This window comes from Erithacus rubecula, assembly GCF_903797595.1.
Source record: "Erithacus rubecula genome assembly, chromosome: 22".
NCBI classification, from domain to species: domain Eukaryota; kingdom Metazoa; phylum Chordata; class Aves; order Passeriformes; family Muscicapidae; genus Erithacus; species Erithacus rubecula.
The window spans coordinates 3,469,700-3,490,765 of NC_136674.1; the positions used below are offsets into that span (position 1 = coordinate 3,469,700).

The 21,066-nt window shown below is 48.6% G+C and overlaps 3 protein-coding genes across 8 annotated transcripts in view; 2 read left to right on the top strand and 1 right to left on the bottom strand.

Annotated features, from left to right (window-relative positions):
- Positions 1–5,125, top strand: part of NCOR1 (nuclear receptor corepressor 1) — a 55,883-nt gene extending 50,758 nt beyond the window's left edge. For all 6 annotated transcript variants that reach the window (XM_079325088.1, XM_079325089.1, XM_079325087.1 and 3 more), the window contains 5 exons: positions 571–713; positions 1,241–1,294; positions 1,461–1,682; positions 1,950–2,132; positions 2,298–5,125. In XM_079325088.1, the coding sequence (XP_079181214.1) occupies positions 571–713; positions 1,241–1,294; positions 1,461–1,682; positions 1,950–2,132; positions 2,298–2,485 (790 nt within the window). In that variant the 3' untranslated portion in view covers positions 2,486–5,125. The remainder of the gene's footprint in view (positions 1–570; positions 714–1,240; positions 1,295–1,460; positions 1,683–1,949; positions 2,133–2,297) is intronic.
- A 1,089-nt stretch (positions 5,126–6,214) lies between these two features.
- TTC19 (tetratricopeptide repeat domain 19) lies at positions 6,215–9,417 on the bottom strand. The gene is made up of 10 exons (XM_079325101.1): positions 9,204–9,417; positions 9,062–9,135; positions 8,881–8,991; positions 8,763–8,801; positions 8,221–8,277; positions 7,945–8,006; positions 7,725–7,819; positions 7,376–7,530; positions 6,989–7,151; positions 6,215–6,524 (listed from the first exon to the last, which is right to left on the bottom strand). Exons 1-10 carry the CDS (start codon positions 9,385–9,387, stop codon positions 6,391–6,393), a joined length of 1,074 nt encoding a protein of 357 aa, XP_079181227.1. The 5' UTR covers positions 9,388–9,417; the 3' UTR covers positions 6,215–6,390.
- Positions 9,418–9,430: 13 nt separating this feature from the next.
- On the top strand, positions 9,431–19,267 carry ZSWIM7 (zinc finger SWIM-type containing 7). The gene is made up of 6 exons (XM_079325107.1): positions 9,431–9,542; positions 10,191–10,290; positions 11,849–11,870; positions 14,208–14,310; positions 18,526–18,630; positions 18,995–19,267. Exons 2-6 carry the CDS (start codon positions 10,212–10,214, stop codon positions 19,109–19,111), a joined length of 426 nt encoding a protein of 141 aa, XP_079181233.1. The 5' UTR covers positions 9,431–9,542; positions 10,191–10,211; the 3' UTR covers positions 19,112–19,267.
- The last annotated feature ends 1,799 nt before the right edge of the window (positions 19,268–21,066 follow it).

Here is a 21,066-nt window from a genome sequence, read left to right on the forward strand (position 1 = left end):
GAAGCTGGATCAGGCAGCCCTGTCCCAGTCTGTCAGATCTGCACCAGAAAACTTCACTGGACCTTCACATGTTCCCTGGCACTGCTGGTGTCTGCAAACCTGTGGGAGATGCACACTGCAGTGGGTGCAGCTGTATTTGTCCTGCTGAGGAAGGAAGAGCACCCAAAGTACTTACCTAAGGCTTGTGCTGGTGAAACTGATTCTGATTTTCTTGGGGTTTTCCACTCTGCAGTGGCTGCAGAGCTGTTACAGTCCATGATGGATGTTGGGTACATGCAACAGGAACATTGCAGGGGATATTGCACTTTTTAGAAATGTAAGGATCTTGGGCTAGAAAACCTAGATTATTTTTTACTTCATTTTTAGATTATTTTTAGATTTGTGTACAAGTAGTTTGGTTTTTTTAATTCAAGCTCATTTGTCAGATTGCTGCTGTTTAAGCAAACTCATTTATTATTGAGCCCCCCAGTGTTCATATGACTGTTAGTGATTTCTGCCTGACTGCTTTTGGGTAGATTGAAATGTGCATTTTACAAATTCTGTCTCTTTGACATGTGTTGGTCTTGGCAGGACTGACTCTCGCTCTCCAGGCAGTATCAGTTACCTGCCTTCATTTTTCACCAAACTTGAGAACACTTCACCAATGGTAAAATCCAAGAAACAGGAGATATTTCGAAAGCTGAACTCATCTGGTGGAGGTGACTCTGACATGGGTATGCAGGACTTCCCTTTTCACTCAGTTTTTCCAGCTTAAGCTTTGTGACTTCCATCTGCAGATGTCCTGACCTAAATATGATCAAATAATACAAATTAATATAAATCTGTGGATATAAAACACATATAATATTTTATGACCACAGAACTAGAAGGTTAAATATTTTTTTATGCTGTTGTATATAGGATTATCACATCATTTTAATACTTAATTTAAGAGATGAAAACCACATAATTAATGAGAGAGTTATTAAAACCTGGTATTATTCTAGTTAACTGTGTCTGTAATTTGCTTTATATCAATGCTGCACATTTTCCTATTTGGAAAGGTATCTTGAAACTAAATGGTTTGTGTTTTATTGGCCCTTATGATTATGTCTTTTAAACAGCACTTTAATATAGTTTCAGTAGTGAACATTGACATGGTGGAATATGATACTAGAACTGTATTTTTGCCTGTGCAGCAGGGCTACTGCTGATCATTCAGTACTGAAAAATTGAGTGAAATGTTGTGTTTTAATTGCAGCAACTGCTCAGCCAGGGACTGAAATATTCAATTTGCCAGCAGTCACTACCTCAGGTAAGTTCTTCAATAAAAGCAACAACCTATGTTCCAGAAAAATGTAATGTCTTGAATACCTTAAATTTATACTCTTTGGAGTGTCCCCCCACTCCTTTTTAATTTCTCCGAGATAGACTTTTCGCCTCCCTTCCCACCTTTCCCTGTGTTTTCTCTTCTCTCCCAGGTGCAGTCAGTTCTAGGGGTCACTCCTTTGCAGATCCTGCCAGTAATCTGGGTCTGGAAGACATTATTAGGAAAGCACTGATGGGAAACTTTGATGACAAGAGTGAGGAGCACGGGGTGGTCATGTCCCAGCCTCTGGCGGTGGCTCCGGGCGGCTCCGGCACCGCGGTACCGGCGACTAACGAGCCACGCAGGGAAGAAGCCAATCCATCTCCAAATTCAGGTATTGCACCTCCCAAATATCCCAGGGCCTCAAAGAAAATAAACTAATCAAGGGTTTGAATAGCCTGGTGTCACTGAAAATCACTGCCTTTCCTCTGTAATTGGCAGAGGTGGTGTTTGCATTTATCATCCTGGTTTTTCCAACAGCACTGAAAAGGAGAGCAGGGTGTGTTGAATACTTGAAGCTTGTCAGTGCTACCTGATAATTTCTAGCAACAAACACACAGAGGCTAAAATGTGATAGGTGAAATCTCCCTTCTGTTGCCAGGTGGGGCAGTCAGCAAGCAGAAGATCATCGGCAAATCAAACAGTAGGAAGTCAAAATCTCCAATTCCTGGGCAGGGATATTTGGGAACTGAAAGACCTTCTTCTGTCTCATCTGTACATTCAGAAGGGGACTACCACAGACAGACTCCAGTGTGGGCCTGGGAAGACAGGCCTTCATCAACAGGTGAGGAATGGGCTTCTTTCAGAGGTGTTTGTACTGGAATGCAAGATATTGGCCAGAAGGTCCCAGCTTGTGGGGGTTTTCTGCAATGGATTTTCTGCTAATTGTCACAACCCCAGCCAACACAGATCTCTCAGAACAGCTCGTGTTTTTTGCCTTTTGATGCAGGTTCCACCCAGTTTCCATACAACCCTCTGACCATGAGGATGCTGAGCAGCACCCCCCCAACCTCCATCACCTGTGCCCCCCCGTCCATGAGCCAAGCAACCACTCACCCACAGAACAGGATCTGGGAGCGAGAGCCTGCACCACTGCTTTCAGCACAATATGAGACTCTGTCTGACAGTGATGACTGAACTATGCAGATTATTATTTTTTTTTTAATTTGCGGGTCAAAAAAAGAAATCTATTTTTGACTTGTGCCCACAGAGACTTTCCAAGAGAGCAAGGGCCACACAATGAAGAATTGCTGGAGAGTCCATGAAATGCCTTCTGCACAGGCTGTGTGTTGGAGGATTGTGGTCGAGAAGGTTGACTTACTAAAGATAAATATGTAAAGAGTTTTTAAAAATGTGGACTATTCCTGCTCTACATCTATTTGTAAAGAAAACCATAATGTCTTTTAAATCATTCTTCTGTAAATAGAGAGTACTTTTTGCAGTGTTTTTTCCCTTGCTATAGTATCTGGTGTACTTATGTTCAAATCATTGCCTAAACTTTGGGGGTCATTTTGTAATTTTTTTTAAGCATTTTCTCCAGTGTAGAATACTCTTCATAACCCTAGCCTCCCTCAGCCTAGCCTAACCAGAACCCCAGCCTCCCAAACATCATTGCCCACTTAATGCCGTGCCACTTCCTGCAGGCATTGTGCTTTTATATAATTTTTTTTTTCCCTAGACACACTTTCTCAGTGGTGTTCAAGCTCTTGTGAAAATGTTGATTTTTAAGACTGACCCCTTAGTGAATTCTGTACATTAACATAACTCCAGTTTGCTGGAATAAGATGATATATTTCTTTGGAATTTGAAATTCTGCCACATTGTAAATTTTTGGTGCAGTTGGTTTTATTTAGCAACACTGCAGAAATATTATTGCATGGGTATGTTATGGTTCATTTTTAAAAGGTTAAAGAAACAAAAAAAGAACAGCTTCTGGAGGCATACCTCACTGTTATGCACACTGGGAATTTTAACTGTGCCCTAAAAGCCTATTCTTAGTGTTCTCTGTTTCTGCATTGTATGCAGTCAAAACAGGCTACTAAATTTTACTGTCATATTTAACCACAGCAAATGGCTTTTCTGAACAGAGGCTCTGGGTGGGTTGATAAATCCTTTAAGAAGAAAAATCTCCACATCCCAAGTTTAAATAAAACAAAGTGCTTTTATAGAATAATTGAGCAACGCACGAGTCAACTACTTGGCTTCTGTTACAACCAGTTTGAAATAGGTACTGTGATTTTTACCTTCCTCCAATCTGATTTTAAAATCTTTATGTAATAATTATTTTGAAGTCTGCGTCCCAGTCCCTGTCCCTCTAAGCAAGTCCTTACAAATGCTTGGCTTAACTCCTGAAGTGTGCAATACTTGTTAGGGTGATTTTTATTTTTAAATTGTATATGGTACTAGGAGAGTCTCCTTAATCATTCATCTATCAATGCTTGCTATGGTGTGCTTGTAGCTCATGTACACATCCATCTGGGCAGTGATGTCACAGGGTGTCCTGACATCCATCTCCAAAAGCATCTTCATTTAATGCTGCACTGACCTCAGGAAGTGAATTCCAATCTTCTGGGGTGGAAGGACTGATTCACAGATAGCACTGAGCTGGGGGTGGCGTGCTCTGTCAGATCCCAAACTGCTTTTGCATCTCATTGATCAGCAGGGTCTTTGCCTTGCAGTTATTTTCCAGTGGAAACTGTTCTGGGTTTTGCCGGTGTTTGTGTTACGTTGTATGGAAGGTGTAACGCAGTGTGTAACCTTGAGTCCTGTGAGCTCTGCATCCCATGGACTGGGATGGTCCACTTACAAACAGGAAGAAGCACAGAACTATTTATCAATAGCAAATTTAATTTTCTGTCCTTTAAGGAAAGCCTTTTTGTCCCAAGTGTGGGAAACAAAATTCCAAAGGAACTCATTTGGAAACTTGACACTGTTGAAAATACAGAACTATTTTGCTACTTTTTTTAAACACTGCATCAGAATAGATCTGTTGGCAGTCTTAAACCTCCTTGCAGTCTTTCTCTGAGAAATCTTTCTCTCATCCTCCCCTCCTTTACCCTTCTGTCTTGAAGAAGTGAAATTTTCATCCTGTTTGTAGACCTGTGCTCTTATTTTAACTTTCTTTTTTGGTTCCCACAGCAACATATACTGGAAAACGAGTTCATCTGCCCTTTTTCTAGATTTAAATTTGGAGTGGAGAGTTAAGGTTCATTCTTAAACTCACTTGTTCTCACTTTCTTAGTGTAACAAATACAATGTGAAAGAGGCATGTACAGACAAATGTCTTTGCTACCTGTACAGTAAGTATAGCATGTTCATTGCAAAGCTTCATGTTACTGCTGCAGCAGCAGCAAGAAATCCAAAGTAGGATAGTCACAATCTCCTAAGATACAGTTTGAGTGGCATTTGCACATAAAATGTTGCTGCTTTCTTTTTTTGTTTGTTATCCGAGTTTTAACTTCTCCAGTGTAAAAACCTCTCCAGAGCCTATGTTAGGGTTTACCACAATTCCAGTAATCTTCAAGTATGGAATTACATCTGCCCTGTTTCAAACAGGAAGGTGTTTGTAAGTCATGTTTACAAAGTGTAGTTTACTACAAATTTTTACCTGATTTCTGATCAGCGCTTTCACAATGCTTTCATCTTGGTATGGTTCGTGATTCTGATATGAAATCATTTAAGACTTGAAAAACCCATGCATCATAATTTCCACACAATGTCTTCACTAGACAGTGACTTCTGGATTCAGACCAATCAATAAAGGGGATCAGTTCTCCACTTGCTTTTCCTGTGTCTCCCTTTTGTTTTGCAGCATCAAGCAAGACCCTGCTCCCAGGGTGCTGCAGGGCTCCCAGATAACATTGCTGCCCTCCAAGCTCTGCTACTTCAAACCCCAAACCAGCACTTCAGGGAAGGTTGGCTCTAATGTGCCAGAGCCTTTCTGTCAGTACAGCTCTATTTTTGCTTCCTAGCTTGCTGAGGACAAAGCTCTGTATGTGACTGAAGTTTTCTGTTCTAGAAAACCTGTGTGCCTCCTCCTCTTAGCTCAAATTTCAGAGATGAAGCTGCTACTGTAAGTAAATTATTAATGATGTCATTACACTGAGGGTTGTACCAACCAGCTGCAGTTCTTACAACTGTGAGGTTAACATTGTGTTTGGATAGTGACAGAATTAGTTCTATCCTAACTAAATATGGATTTGATAATATCTGGTTTAATTCTCCTTTTTCTTTAACATCAAGGTTCCTGGCAGGGCAGAACTGAGAAATTCTGTTGTCCAAAGCAGCTGTTCATACTTGATTCACATGAAGCTGGGTTTGTACACAGCATCTTTTCCAACAGAAAAACCTCAGCACTCAAGCACTGACCTATCCAAGAGAGAAGGACAACTCTGGCACTCCATGTGCTCTCCACTGGAGCCAAGTGTTTTATTTCTGACAGCAGCTCTGTGTGGTAACAGTCCCACCCCTCTTCTGAGAGGACAAGTTCTATCTTTGGATGCTAAATGAAGAAATGCACTTGATCTTCAGGCAACCTGTCAGAGCAGGGAGCTACAGCTCTGTGGCAGGGCAGGTATACAGGAAATGCTCTGCTGAAGTTCAAACAGCTGAACTGCAGCACTGATAAAAGTATAACCCCTGTTGTGCTGTGCAACATCTGAAGAGTGAAATGTCAACAATTCCTGCCTGTTCCTTTTCAAGACTTGCTCTAGGACAGCCAAATTTTGAACCTGAACACTTCAGTGGGCAGGCAGGAGTAGCAAAGTAGTATTAATACCAGGCTAGACTTGCACTAAGGTAGCCAAAATTAAATCACTTAGCACAGTAGGTCAGTCAAACCACAGACTACACCACACATTCACACAGTTAAGATTTCACACGTTTATTTTGGGCTGTTAGGCAGTGGCAGCCCTTCCTCTTAAGCAGTCCTGAAGCTCCTCATTGCTGTTTCTCAAGAACTGCACCAAGCTGCTCCCAGGCTGCCTGTGCTGACCAACCCTTGCTGCCTTCAGCCACCTCAAGGCTGGACCCTGTGGCCAAACTTACTTGGAGCCCTTTCTCCTCTTGGCCAGCTCAGCTAGTTCCTCCTGGATATGCTGGACAGAAGCAGCATCTCCTTTCTGCTGTGCCTGCTTGAGAGCTTCTTTGTACACTTGTTTTGCTTGCAGGAAATCCTCTGTAGCAAGAAGGAAAAGAGGCTTGGCTACCCAGGTTCATCCCCCATTTTCAGAGCCCCCTCCTGACACTGATCACATATAAAGGACAAGGACTACTTGGAACACATCAAGATCTAGGGAGGCTCAGAAAACATCCTGCCAGGTTGCCAACTCTGAGAGCTGGAGAGCAGCAGTGATGATGGGATCTGGTGCTGCTTCAGCATTAAAATGTCATAGAAACAAATCTCATGCATGTCTTCTGTCCTTTTGGAAAAGTTACTGGACACAAAGGACATGGGAAACAAGATCCCCTGGCAACCCTTTGGGTCAGGATAAATTCAGTGTGTGAAAGCAATTCAAAGTCAGACCTACTGCTTAAACTAAAACAACCCCAAACCAGCACTGCAGTTCAGCCCTACAATACAGATCCAGATCTCTGCAGTCAGCACAAGCTCAGTGACAGTCTGGGCATTTATCCACTGACCTTTGTGCATGAGGATTGCTGCCAGGTTATTGAGCACCATGTGCTCCTCAGGGTGCTGAGTGTCCCTTGCCAGCTGTGCTGCCCTCCTGCTGTAGGTGTGTGCCTCCTCATAGCGTCCCTGAGCATCCAGCACCGTGGCCAGGTCATTCATCAGCACCACACTCTGCACCACGAGGAAAAAGAGAAGCTTGTGGAGCAGTCTGGGGCAGCAGAAGCACCACATTCATTCAGCAAGGAAGAGTCCTCTATTTCTGTGTTTGAATGCTTGTCCTTCCTGGTGGGAAAACAGCCTCAGGTCTGATGGCAGCAGAGCTGCTCCAAGGCTGCATCATTCCCTACAGATCAGCATTTCCTCCCCTAGAGTCCACCTACTGCTGTACAAATCACCTGTGGATGAGTCTCTCCCTGAACATCTTTTGATATCTGCAGAGCCTTCTCATACATTTTTTGTGCTGCTGGCAGCTCGTTGATGGTCAGCAGGTAGCGGGCGTAGGAGTCCAGGCTCATCCCAAGCAGGAGCTGGGTGTTGGCCTTTTCTTCAGCTGCAAACAGAGAGGAGTGAAGTGATCACTGCCACAGGATCCAGCATGAACCTCCATCCCACCACAGCAGGAAACTCAGGCAGTGTGGAGACAATGGATTGATGTGAAGATGGTGCTTAGGCAAGACAGAAACAACATCAAGGACAGAGAAATGGAGAAAAGATGAGAAGCCTTTGGTAGACAAGGTTGCCCACCTGATAATACATCCTCAGGCAAGTCCTTCTGCTTGGCAATCTTCTCCTCTAAGGTCAGGATGCAGAACTGGTATCCAGCTACAGCTAATTTGTGCCTGCAAAGTGCAAAGCAAAGCTCCTACCCCTGAAGGATCCCTCATTAAAGAGCCTTTGCTTGGCCACCCCACCACCACTGCAAAGCTAAGATGAAAGCAGGTGACAGCTCTGGCTGGGAACTCACTGTTTCTGAGCAGCATAGATACTGGCCAGCTTGAGGGACATCTCTAGGATGGCGTTGTCATCCTGCCAGGAGGACACACCACACAACTGTTACTCTTCTTGTACTTTCCCAACAGAGACATTACTTTGTCAAGGAGTTCAGACCTGAAAAATCTCAATCTTGTTGCCTCCAGTGCTGCCATTAATTACAGTATTGCCAATTTCCAGTAAGAGGCATTACAGCACAATAAATAAGGTAAAGACAAGGACACCACCAGGAGCCTGCCTCAGAACATACCTCCTTTGTGTCCCCTGCAAGCATATAGCTCATAGTTGCTTTGTAGAGCTTTTCTGCCTGAAATGAGAATTTTGAAGAGGACTAATGGCATTTAAAACAAAACAGAGGCAAACTACATAGAGGAACCTGGCTCAAATTTGTTGCATTTACACTACACCAAGACCAGTTAGAAGTGAAAGGCTGACAGAGCCCAGTAACACTGAACCAGTGGAATCCTTTCAGTTTCTCCTTGAGCACTTCACAGGCCTTTATTTACCCTGTCTGTGAGCTCAGGGCTTTCCCAGATTCTCCCTGGAGCAGCCATCTGTGCTCAACTGCAGCATTTCACACTAAGAAGTATTCCTTCCCTTGCACACCGTGTTGGAGCTCAACACTTAACTGTGAGAGCATCCTTCCTAACCTGGTGTGCTCACGGGACTGCAGCCGGATCATTCTGCTTTGCACCGGGACATCTCTGGGTTGTGCCAGCACCCCACACCTCCGAGACCACGCACAAGATGTCAACCTCTACAGACTCAGAGGGAATAACCACAGTTACTCACATTGTCCAGCTGTCCCTGCATGTAAGCCACGTTCCCCATCTGGAAGAGACAGACAGTGCTCAGCCGCTGCTCCTCCTCCCTGCAGCGGTGCCCGCCTGGCCGCCGGCCGGCTGCTCACCATGCTGTAGGTGTAGATGATGGCCGGCCTGTTGTCCTGCTGGTGCGCCCGGCGCAGGGCCTGGTGCAGGAGCTGCTCGGCCTGGGCCAGCTCTCCCTTCATGACGCTGAGCTGCGGGGCAGCGCGGGGTCAGCGCGGGGCCCCGCACCGCCAGCACCGCACCGCACCGCCCGCGCCTCACCTTGGCTCTCTTCAGCAGCACGACGATGGCGTCCTCGCCGTCCTCCTGGGCGTCCCGCGGGAACAGGGAGAGCCCTGCGGGGACAGCGCGGTGGGTGCCCGGTGCCGGCTGCGCGCTGCGCGGTGCCCGCCGCCCCTCTCACCTCCCAGGAAGGCCAGAGCAGCTCCGGCCGGCCGTGCCCATCGCGCCCGCGCCGGCCCCGCCGGGCCGGAGCCGCTGTCCCCGCGGTGTCCCCGGTGTCCTCCCGTCCGGGCGGGCCGGGGCAGGGCGGGGCAGCGCCGGGGACACAGCCGGGACAGGGCCCGCGGCAGCGCCGCCGCCGCCATCGCCAGCGGGTCCTTTAAGGGACTGTGACGTCACCGCGGGCACGGGGCGGTGCCGTGACGTCACAGCCGGACGGAGATCGGGATCGGGCCCTGCTCCCGTCGGAACGGCCCCGGGAGCGGGGCAGGGAGCGGGCACGGCCCCTCTGCCCGCCCCGGTGAGCAGCGTGCCGGGCTCCTCGGCACACCGAGCGGGGACAGAGATGGGGAAGGGGCTGGAGCGTCACCGTGAGGGACAAAGATGAGGAAGGAGGTGGAGCATCACCCTGAGGGGGACAGAGATGAGGAAAGGGCTGGAACCTTCACTGTGAGGGGGACAAAGATGAGGAAAGGGCCGGAGCGTCACCCAGGAAAGGCTGAGGGAGCCGGGGCGGCAGACAGGGAACCTCATCCGTGTGTAAATATCTACACGGTTCCTACAGGGAACCTCAGCCGTGTGTAAATATCTACACGGTTCCTACAGGGAACCTCATCCGTGTGTAAACACCCACAGGGGGTGACGGGGCTGCACCAGCTCTGCTCGTGGAACTGGTGCCCAGGAGGTGCCACCTGGACACGAGGAGCATCTTCTGCCCCCCTTCCACGGGACCTGCCTTTGTGTGGGGGCATCTCTGACACACCATCGTGTTTGAGAGGAATCCCGTGTTCCCAGAACGTGTGGAATACATTTTAAAAGTTGCCGAGAGCGCTGTTCCTTGTCCTGGCTGCTGGGTTGGGATGGAGTGCCCTGCTCCCCCCTCCCGATGTTCAGGATCCTGCGTGACCCTAAAGATTTCCCACTGTCTCCTGTCCTGTCTCGTTCCCAGGGATGATCCCGTGCCGGTGGGATGGACGGGAGCACCTTGCCAGCAGTGGCAGAAGAGCTCTTGAGAGAGATCAAAAAGGCTTTTCAGGAGACCTCACAGGGTATGTGAAGGATCCCAAATCAAATTCAAAAATCACACCAGTGTGGACTCTTTGTTCTGAATGTGAGAGGTGATGCTGCTTCTGGTGCTCATGGTGACACCCGAGGGATGATGACACATTAATGGCTCCGGGCAGAGTCCTGCTGTGCCCTCTGCACCGCTGGTTCTGCGGTTCACCAATCAATCCCAGCACTGGAGCTGGGAAGGGAAATTCCCCAAAACGAGGCCTGACTGACCGGCAGAGGGAGTGTGCTGGTGATCCCAGGGCAAGGAACAACTTCCCAGAGCTCCAGTCAAAGGAGCTCAAGCCAGCAGTGAAATCCTGGCCAATTCCAGCAGCTAGTTAGGAACAATTACCTTTGCTGGATCTGTGCTAAGAGAATATTAATGTTTGTGTTTGCTGCACAGAGTGGCTCTTCCCAAGGAAAGTGTCTGCTGAAGGAATATTTTTAACTGCACAAAACCCAAACAAATAAGAATTCAGATAAATCTGTCTTAAGCGCTGTGTGGGAGTGAGGAATGGGCAGAAAGTTCATGTCTAAACTGTCAGGGTGACCCCAGTGACAGCTTTTGGCACACTTGCACCTATGGCTCCTGTCAGGTTAGAGTAGATCCAAAATCTACATGTGACTGCTTTTAAAAGAGCTTTATAAATCCTGTTGTAAACTAAACAAAAAAAAAAAAAAAAAAATCCCCAAAAAGTTCACCTCCCTTTAAAGGTGTTCCTTAAAGCAGCAGAGTGGTACTAAAGCACACATTGAGACAGAGCTGTAGAGACAAATGATTGATCCCTTTGCAGAATTAAATTCAAATAAAGCTGGGAAAATCAAACCAGCAGTGCAAGTCATGCAGAGTATTTTGAATTGTTGGAATAAAATTATTTTAAAGTCAAAACTCCAGATCTTCCAGTGGGATATGGAGACAGAGTACACTGTGTCCCCTGGGTGATCACAGAAAGATCAGAGTGGACAGGCAGAGCCTGAGCTGTCAGCTACAACAAACAGTTTGCTTGAGTGTAACTTTCCATTTTAACAAGAAGTTCCAATAAAGGAAGACACAATGTTTCAGTGGGCTGTATGAAAAGCCATAAACCAGTGGCGCCCTGCAAGACTGTGCTGGAAAAGAACAACATTTTTAAAGTTGTGATGCCAGAGTTCTCAACTCATGCCAGGAGAGTTTCAGGGAAAAGGATATATATATTTTTTTAACCAGCTTTTAAAGTGACAGAGTAAGATGCTGAGGCCTCCTGCCTTTTATTGTGTGTTTTTAGAAATAGGATGTCATAAAAGAAAGTACATTTGGGCTTCTGCATTTCTTTTTAAAATGAATCCTCCTGGTTGTGATTGCTGTGCTTGATAAGTACATAAGATAAGGCACATGGTAAGTGCCCCAGCACTGCCATCATGGTTCATTTTGCTGCTCCTTGTGCTTTTCTGGTGGCTAGAGAGGATTTGGGAGCTCTGCACTCCTGTGTGGCCTCTGGGGGTGCCCTGGGGGAACAATGACCCCCCTGTGATGTGAATTCTACAAAATTACTTTTCCTTTTCTTTCTGTTGCAGTCCCTGATGAGCTGCTGCTGGGGTGAGTGTCTTCTGCTTCAGTTCCTGCCCCAGTGTCCTGCTGAAGAGCAGTTGGTGGTCAGCTCTCATCATGGTTTTCCCCTGTGCTTGACCAAGTGCTGCTGAAACACAAAAATGCTGGTGGTTTTGGTGGTAGTGCAAATGAAGGTTCTCAAGTGGTTTTTTCCAGATATTCACAGAATTATCTCTGTATCACTGCATCTCCTGTGATGACTTGCTCTAATTTAAACCCAGGATATTTAACCTGAGCTCTGAGTCCAGCCTCAGGTCTGGAAAGAGTTTGCTGTGGGAGTGGATTGTGTTCCAGGGTGATTCATCCCTCTGCCTTCCTGCCTCTGTGAGCACCCTGAGCTCTCTGCTGCTGTTTGACTCATGGGCACCTGTGATGGAGAGGGAGAAGTGTCCTTATCATCACCCTGCACCAGGGAGTTGTTAACTTGGAGATTGAGAGTTTTTTGTTTAGGGGCAGTCTCAGGTCAGCTTTGTCACCCTTGTGAATACTTGAGTCATTCCCAGCATTGACCCAAGGGATCCAAGTTTCACAACTTCAGCTCTCACCAGTTGGTGTTAAGGTAGAGAAAAGGCATTGTCACAGTGAAAGAAACTTTCCAGATTCATCTTTAACCTTGTGCCAGGGGATGAGATCACCAGGAGCCCTCCAGGCCTTAATGCCTTTGTGTAAAGTTATCTGACCCAACACCTGTGGAAGGTGTGCTGACTCCCTCTCCTGGGACCACAGTGGCCTTTGAAAGGTGGAATTAGATTTAAAACCTTTTGTTTCCTTCTCCTCAGAAAAGAAAAGAGGAGGAAAGAAATTCCCTTGTTAAGTTTAATAATGGTTGGGTGGTAACTCTTGGCAGCCAGATTTCCATCAATTCCCTGCATCCAGCAGCTCAGAAGTATTCTGATTTAATTTCCCAATCTCTTCCAGATCTCCAAAGTCCTTGAATTTCCTTTGGGCATTTCCTGTTGAACTGATGAAATTATATACACAAGAAAAGAATTCCCTAAATTTGAAATGAGTTCCTGAAACTGACTGAACCCAGCCCCTTATAGTCCCAAACCTAATCATTAAGGAATGTCTTACTTAAATGTTCCCCACCCACCTCCTCACAGCCTCAGATGGAGCCAGCCCTTCTTGCCTTGAGTTTGTGCAAGTTTTGGTCTTCCTGGAATCTGTCTGCTTGGCTGCTTATCTGTGAGCTTGACTCAGCCCTGCTGGGGCTCTGCCTTGCTCTATCCTCCCTGGACTTGGAAACTTTCCCCTTTCTCTTGTCTCCTCTGTTTGGTGCTATCTCTTCATCACTGCTGATTTCCTTGTTGTTTACCCTTGGAACCAATCTAGACTACACAGATTTTTCTCAGCGGGTGAAAGGTCTGTGAAGTTAACTGAGTTTCATCTGAGCTCTTTGGAAACACTCAGAGCAGCTGGCTTTCCTGGTCTAGGATGACTTTAAAGCCCATGAGCTGTCTGGACAATAGGCTGATGTCCACATTTAATACACACCTGATCCTATAGCCCTGCACAGCACCAGCAGGAGATAAAACCTCCTTTTTTTGGGATGTGCAGTGGTCCCCATCCCAGGCACTCCCTCATCCATAAATGCTGTGCATCCCTGCACATGTCCTGCCTGAAAGGGAAAGGGTTTTTAGGGATAGTGCAGGGACATCAGGCAGTGCTGCCCCTGGGTGATTATCTGGAATAGCTTGGCTGTCCCTGAGCCCTGCTCCTAGCTGGGTCACAGATGTAAAATTGATGCTATCTGGTGCCTCCATGTGCAGTGGGGTGTCTTGAGTAACTCCTTGATGTTCTCCAGCTTCCTCCTGATGCAGTTTGGTGGGTAGAGAAAGGATAATTTGTCCCTCAGTTGTGACTGGGATGGAGGAGATGTGATCACTACAAAATTACTCACTCCTTCCCCAGGCTTTGAACAGATTTCCAAGGGATGAGGAAGGAGCCCCAGTTCCTGTTGCTCCAGGAGCTCTGGATGATCCTTGCACTCCCCTTTCTCCAAGGAGGTGTGGGGTTCAGGAGCAACTGATCAGTGCAGGGCACACCCAGGACAGCCTGGCTGTACAGTTGAGGTGTCCCAGAGCATGAGCCCCTTTTGCCCTGAGCATTGCCAAGTCTGGCTCTGTGTGCTCCACTGAAATCCCTGTTTGTGTCTCTGTGCTCCTGGGACATTTGTGCTCATTTTCAGTTGCTGCAGCAAGGAAAAACGTCTTACTTTTGCAATAGGCACCTTCTGGGCTCCACAAAGAGAGACCAAAAGTCTCCACCACCAAAGGTGGTCTCCTTTGTTTGCTGTGACCTAACTGGAGACATGTTCTCTTCCAGGCTGAAGTTCATTTTTGGCCCATCTGCAGTCCCAGCTCTGGATTTGGTGGATCAGCGTTCTGTCACCCAGGTCAGGTCCCCCAGTGGAAGGACTCTCTACCAGGTACATGCTTCTCTTTGCTCTTGTTTCTGATGGTTTCCAGCTGGCATCTTAGACAGTGTTTTCCTGACTTGCAGAGCATGGATAAACACAGGGAGGACACCAGAGTTTGTAAAACTCCTGAAGTGACACTGGAGAGCAGCAAGGTCCAGAACCATTTTCATTGTGGCTCCCAGCCAGCCAGAGACAATTTATGTGTTTGTGGGCATCACAGTCAGGAGGAAGTTTTCCAGGGATTGCTAATTTTGCTTTATTACTCTCATCCTATCCAGCAAAGGAAGTTCTTCCTCTTGACTAGTTTTACACAGCTCAGTGTTATCTGCCATCACTGTGTTTCTTTCCCCTCTTGATCTCTGCTGCCTGGGAGGAAGCAATGCAGGCCAAACCCGTTTCATTCTGGTTCAGTGTAGCCAAGGCTGTGAATCATAGAAACATCTCCAGGAAATGGCATTTTGGGGAGAAGAGCTCACCTCAGCCCTGAGATCAATTACAGCACAGGGTGGGAGTGAGGTGAGAAGAGGAGCTGTGAACACTTTGTTCCCACCTTTCTGTGCTGTTCAGTTCCTTGTTCTGTGGTCCCCAGCACTGGTGGATCTCTTTTGGGTCAATGTGTCCATGCTGTGAGCCATTGACCAGCTGCATCCAGCCCATGGCTCACAGAACTGTGCCCTGGCTGAGCACTGGCACCCTGTGCCCAGAAGATTTTGGTCAAGAAGCACCAATTCCTTCTCCTCAGCACTCCTAACCCCTCAGGCATCACAGCCCCTCCAGGGCTGGGCCTGGTTCTGTGCTTTTCACACCCCAGAGAAGGGGGAATGCTTTGCTGGCTGCTGTAGCACCTGAGAGGAACATTTCCAAGTATCCCCTCGGCAAAGGACCTTTTCTGCTCCCCTGGAGGTGCTTTGGGGTTGTGTGGGGTGAGAAAAGGGCTGTGAAGTCAGGCCTGGCTGGTGGCACAAACCCTTCTCACGTTTCAGAGCCTGCACTGCTCAGTTTGGTTTGCACATGGAGCCTTTGTCCCCTCTGGGGCATGAAGAGGCCACAGGCCCCTCCAGAGGGACATGAATCATACCCAGGACTCGAGAACAGCCTTGGATTCCAGCTGAGGGCTTGCTGTGGATGCTTGGTAAAGCCTAGGAAGCTTCCAGCACCCTTAGACAGCAGCTGCCTTGCTGATTAATTGAATGCTCCAAGGCTTTCCCTTTTTTACTCCTACTTGTCTGAAAATGCCACTGGGCAGACAATGGTCACATTCTCCTTGCAGAGCTTTGTCAGGCCCTGCAGGCCAAGGTAGAGCTTTGCTGGGCATCAATTAATAATCTACTGATATTAATAATGGGCTCAGTTGGTGCATACTAAAAAGGAACAAGTGTCAGAACTGCTCTCCTGCCTCTGCAGGGAGAGGGAACCTGTGGTTTCCCTGTGGAGAAGGAACCCCTGGACAGGAGGGTCAGGGAGTTAATGCAGGACAAACCTCCAGGAAGGAGGTTCCTGTGTGTGCATTCCTTTTCAGTGGAGTTTGATTGCTGATTAAGGCCACACTGATGAGTTCATTAACAGAGGAATCTGAAGAGATATTTTCTCTGGGGGTGTGAGGTTGGTGCCATTGTGAAATTCTCCCTCATCACAGCTGTCTGAGATGCAGAAACAAAGAGCAGAGTCTATCCTGGTGCTGGAGCAGTGACAGGAACACATCTGGGGTCATAGGAACTGAAGCCCTGGGTGGGACACTGCACTGGAGTCACTGGCTCTTCATTCCTGTGGGCTGTAGGAATGTGTGGAAATGTCCCCAGCTGTGCTCCTGGGGAGAGGGGCATCCATGGACACTGCACAATCATCCCTGTTAATTATCCCCCACAAAGTCAGCCCTGCCATTTGCACCCAGATGTGGTTGAGCTGGAATGTGAGGTGGTGCTTCCACTTGCAGCTGGCTCTGGAGAACTCTTTGAGGCCATGGGGTTGGTTCTGTTGTGAAACTCCTTTGGTCATTATACCCAAATCTGAGCTGGTGATAATTCCATATCACCCAGCACATCTCAGGCCCTGCTTCAGGGGAGGAAGGCTCTGCTCAGGCAGGCCCTGTAGTGGAGGCAGCTCTTGGCCTCAGGAGCTGAGGTGGGAGAAGAAAGAGCCTCAGTCAAATGAAAGCTGTGATTTGTCTCTCAATGCCCTTGCTGTTTAACAGAGGAGTAGCACTGATGGGGTGTCCAAGAGCTGGGTGCTCAGAGCTGAAATCATCCCCAGAGAGCAGGGATGATGCTGAGCTCAGGGGTAAATCCTGCCTGCTCAGGGAAGGTGTGTCTGGCTGATGGTGGAGCTGTGCTGGGTGTGGCAGTGTTGACCTGGCAGCATTTGGGGCACCCTTCAGCTGTGCCCAGCTGGCAGAAATGCTGAGCTGTGGCATGGAGCAGGGCAGTGCTTCAGCCCTGCCAGCTGGCACTTGCACTGCTCACATCCTGCACTTCCATTGGCTTCTTCTTTTTTATGATGCCTTTTTTCATTCATTTCCTGGAACTGTTGGTGAAGGGTTTGAGCAGCAGGCCCTGGCACAGGCTGTGGTGCTGCCTGTCTGTCTGTCCATGTGCTGGTGCCTCTGCTGACCCTCCTGTGCCCCCACACCTGGCAGGAACACCTCCAGGGGGATTTTTCCTCATTGAGGCCCAGGGATGAGGACAGCAGCAGGAAATGTCACCTCAGGGCCAGGGGAGCACCCCAGTGCCTGGCTGGGCTCAGCTGGCCAGGAACAGAGGCACCTTTTTCTCCCAGTTTTTGTAATTTAGATTTTGCCTTATTAGGTGTTCTTGCCATCTGGGTCAGGATGGGGGAATGCAGAGCTCAGCCCAAATCTGGCACTGTCTGGCTGTGGCTTCCCCCCTTCCTCAAAGGAAAACACTTCTGAAGAGAAGGCACCATCAGAATACTTCATCTTGGAAAAAACAATCAAAGGGGCTTCAGGAAAACAAACTTATCACAAGTGAAACAAACTCAGCCTGCAGTAAAAGGAGGACCAAGGGTAAAGGCCAGACTGGGAAAAAAAATGGTTTACCCTGAAATGGGAATGCGAGTTTTGTAAAATGGGAATGTGAGTTTTGTATCCTGGATCTGCTGGGAGTGAGGGGGTCTTTGAGGCATTGGCACTTCTGAGGGGGAGCCCAAACTCATGGATGTTCCCTGTTGGGCAGAGGGTGCAGGGAGAGCTCCAGGGGACAGGGGAAGTGCAGCTTTGGACAGTGAGGGACAATGTTCCTCTGCAGGGGCTTGGAATGCCAGGGATGTTCTGGAGGAGAGCAGCACTCTGCAGAGCTCCACTGCCTTTCCACTTTTTGTGTTTATCTTTGGATTTAGGGGTGTGTGTGCCCCAGCCCAGCCAGAGTGGAGAGGGCTGGGGTGGGATAGGGCTGGGATGTGCCCTCAGAGCCCTGAGCCCTGTGCAAGTGTGTTCTGCTCCTGCAGATCCTTCCCTTCCCATGGGCTGGGCCCTTAAAGTAGTTTCCTAAAAGCTATTTTCCAGCCTTGAAGAGACCAAAAGAGAACTAATAATCCATAGGCTGGCTTTCCTACATCCTGCAGTCAGCTCCAGCAGCTCACAGATTGCTCCATGCTGGAAAAAAGTGTTTTCCTCACCTGTTTGCTCACCCTGGTGCCTCAGTACCAGCCTTGCAGGGAACTGCATGTGGGAAAAGCAGGCAGTGCTGTTCCCAAAGCTGGGATGGAGCAGGGAGCTTCTCTGGAGACTTCAGCTTTGTTTATTCAGGCAGATCTGGATTCCAGTAGCTGCAGCTGGTTTTGAGAGCAGTTTGGGAAAGGAGAGGCCTCCCTGCAAGTGCTGAGTGCTGCTCTCCTGCTGCCCCCGGGCCGCGGTGGCTCTGGGCTCACACCTGGGCTGTGTGTGACAAAAGTGTCATTGCCAGTGCCGGGAGCCCGCAGGAGGGGCTGGCCCTGCAGGGAGGTGCTGCCACCGCCCCTTTCCCGGGCCCTTGGGAGCAGACACGGCCCTGGGGCTGCAGGGACAGTGCAGAGCCCTCACCTGCAGGGACAGGAGCTCGTAGAGACCACCAGAAACCTGAGGAGCTTCAGGCTTAGGTGGGTCACTGCAGTGTCTGGGGACATTCTGTACTGTGACATCTCCCCCTCACTGCTGGGTCAGTGCAGAGCCAGCCTGAGCCAGAGAAGTGAGAGTGAGTCCTGCCTCTGACTCCTCATCTGCCTCTGTTTCAGGTCCTTGGGAGCTCAGGCAAACTCTACACCTGCTACAGCTCCTGCCACTTCTGCACGTGCCCTGCCTTTGGCTTTTCTGTGTTGCAGAAGAATGAGAGTCTCCTGGTGAGTTCTGTGCCTCAGCCTGGGGAGAGGGGACAAAGCTCTGCCCTGCTCCTTGAACCCAAAATTTCCAGTTGTGTGGAGTTGGCCAGGCAGGCTGAGACCCACTGTGTCATTGGCCTCTGAGAGCCCCAGATTTTGGGTGCAGGGAGGGATTTTGGTGGCAAGCAGTGGTGGGGAGGGTGCAGGAGCCAGGATCTGTGTCACATCCCTGCATGGCACTGTCCTGGTGGCAGAACTGGGGACACTCAGCACCACCTGTGCCAGGAGGGAGCCACTGGGAGGTTCCTGGGAGGGCTGAGCTCTTCACTGAACACATTTTGGCCAGGATGACATTCCAGCCTTGCTCCTGCTGTTAACTTTGCAGTGCAAACACATCCTGGCTGTCTACCTCAGCCAGGCCATGGGAGCCTGCCAGGAACTGGCTGTGTCTGAGGAACAGCTCACAAACATCCTCCTGGCTGAGGAAGAGGATGAAGGATGAAGGATTTGGATCACTCCTGGCTGTGTAGGTGGCATTTCAATATCTACAAGACTGTCAAATGCTCATTGTGAGTGGCTGGTTGATTTCTTCCTGTGCTGCAGCCAAGTGTGACATTAATTAGCAGCCTGGCACTGATAAATTAATTAATTAGGCCTGTGTTGACTTCAGTTTCATTTATTTATGCTGGTTTTGGGATTTCTGAAGATGTTTGAACTAATCTGTAATAATTGTGATGTTAGGAATGCAAACAGTCCTGCAGGTCTCAGTGATCCACAGATTAAAGAGCTGCTGTGGCTCTTTGCAGGTGGCAGCTCAGAGCAATTTCTGATTTTTCAGTGGCAAACCTGGTTCAGGGACTATGGCAGGGACCCCCCAGCACCCTGAGGCTGGTGACAGCTCTGTGCTTCCACTGGAACAGGATCTTTGGAAGCATCAATGTGGTTGCTGTGCTTTAAATCAAACATTTTCAGACACACTGAGCACCTCAAGGCTGCTGCCCTGGGGCCCAGCTCCTTGCAGCTGTGATTCCCTCCATGCTCTGCCCTCCCTGGGGGCAGGGTGGCCTCTCATGCTGCACCTGTGAGCACATCAGCCTCCAGAAATAATGGAGCACAGGCTGAGCCAGGTGGTGTGGGTGGCCAATGAAGCATTTTGTATGTAAATAACAGTTCCTGCAAATACAAAATCTGAGCAACAGGAGAACACATCCATCCAGTACCTCAGAGCAGGGAGCAGTGACAGCTCAATGGCCACAGCTGCACTCACTACAGAAAGTTCCTCTGCTGTTTTTGCTTCACATTTTTATAGAAACTTTCAGAGCTTTTTACTGAGGGGGGCAAGGGAGGTGTCCTATTTTTATTATGCCTTGAATGTCTTTGGCTCAGATGCACAAAGGCTCTTCCTGTGCCCAGTGACCATGACCTGGGCCAGAGTTAATGCCTGACAGCCAGAGGCACAGCTGGACTAAGGATGCTCCACATCCATCTGCAGGAATTCTGGCTCATGAGAGGCATGGGAAGGGAGCAGGGCTGGATGCTGAGCTGCACTGGAACATGTGAACAAGTGTTCTGGGACCTTCTCTCTTGGTGTTACAGCACTGAGACTTTCACTCTGCTGCTGCTGTGAGAGTTTGGGTCGGTTTCAGGGAGAGATTCCATCCTTTGTTGTGAGGATAAATGTGGCTTGCAACCACTTGGCAACACTGCCAGGGCTGCAGGTGAAGCCCTGCTTGTTTCCAGCTGTGATTAATAGGAGGAACATGGCCAAAGACAGCACAGAAGGGAAGGAATGAAGGGAGGAGAGAGGCAGGCCCTGCCCAAATGGCAGGAGGTGGCCCTGAGCAAGGCAGATGCAGCAGAGCTGAATGGGGCTGTTCAAGGAGAAGCACTTGGACAGTGGCTCCAGCTGCTCAGGCTCGTGCTGGAAATGCCCAAATCTGAGACACTGAGCTGGAGCTAAATTTGGACATTGCATCAACATGTGCAAACCCAGTCAGAGCTCTCTGGTGATTTCACCCAGGTCTGGGGCTGAGCACTGAAATCCAGCACTCCCAGGGAACCATTCCCTGTGCATGGTGGGCCCAGGGTCATTCCTGCAGCTGCTGCCTGCAGCTCTTGCCAGCTGGCAGAGGAGATGCTGCAGCTTTTCTTCAGCTTTTCAATTGATTTTACACCATATTTATCATTATATATGCCAGAGAAATTAAACCCTTGAGGTCTTGTACCCCCCTTTTAGTGCAAGAGAATTTCAAAAATATAGAGTTGATTTCTGTGTAATTCAAATACAATTTTTTAGGGATAAAAATATAAAAATTACTATTAGGGAAGGAAAAAAAAGCATTCACAGCTTCTAGGGGTTACAGGGCTGCAGGGCTGCCCCAGCCTGACCAAGCTTTAGGAATCAGGTGAGCTGCAGCACCCACCTCTCACAGCTAAAACCTGCACTTCTGGAAGCTC

Coding starts and splice junctions, on each gene's coding strand:
- TTC19 (XM_079325101.1), bottom strand. CDS start 9,387: ATGGCGGCGGCGGCGCTGCCGCGGGCCCTGTCCCGGCTGTGTCCCCGG. Junction 9,136..9,203: donor TGCTCTGGCCTTCCTGGGAG/GTGAGAGGGGCG, acceptor CTGTCCCCGCAG/GGCTCTCCCTGTTCCCGCGG. Junction 6,525..6,988: donor AGCAATCCTCATGCACAAAG/GTCAGTGGATAA, acceptor TTCTTGCTACAG/AGGATTTCCTGCAAGCAAAA.
- ZSWIM7 (XM_079325107.1), top strand. CDS start 10,212: ATGGACGGGAGCACCTTGCCAGCAGTGGCAGAAGAGCTCTTGAGAGAG. Junction 10,291..11,848: donor TTTTCAGGAGACCTCACAGG/GTATGTGAAGGA, acceptor TTTCTGTTGCAG/TCCCTGATGAGCTGCTGCTG. Junction 18,631..18,994: donor AGAAGAATGAGAGTCTCCTG/GTGAGTTCTGTG, acceptor TTAACTTTGCAG/TGCAAACACATCCTGGCTGT.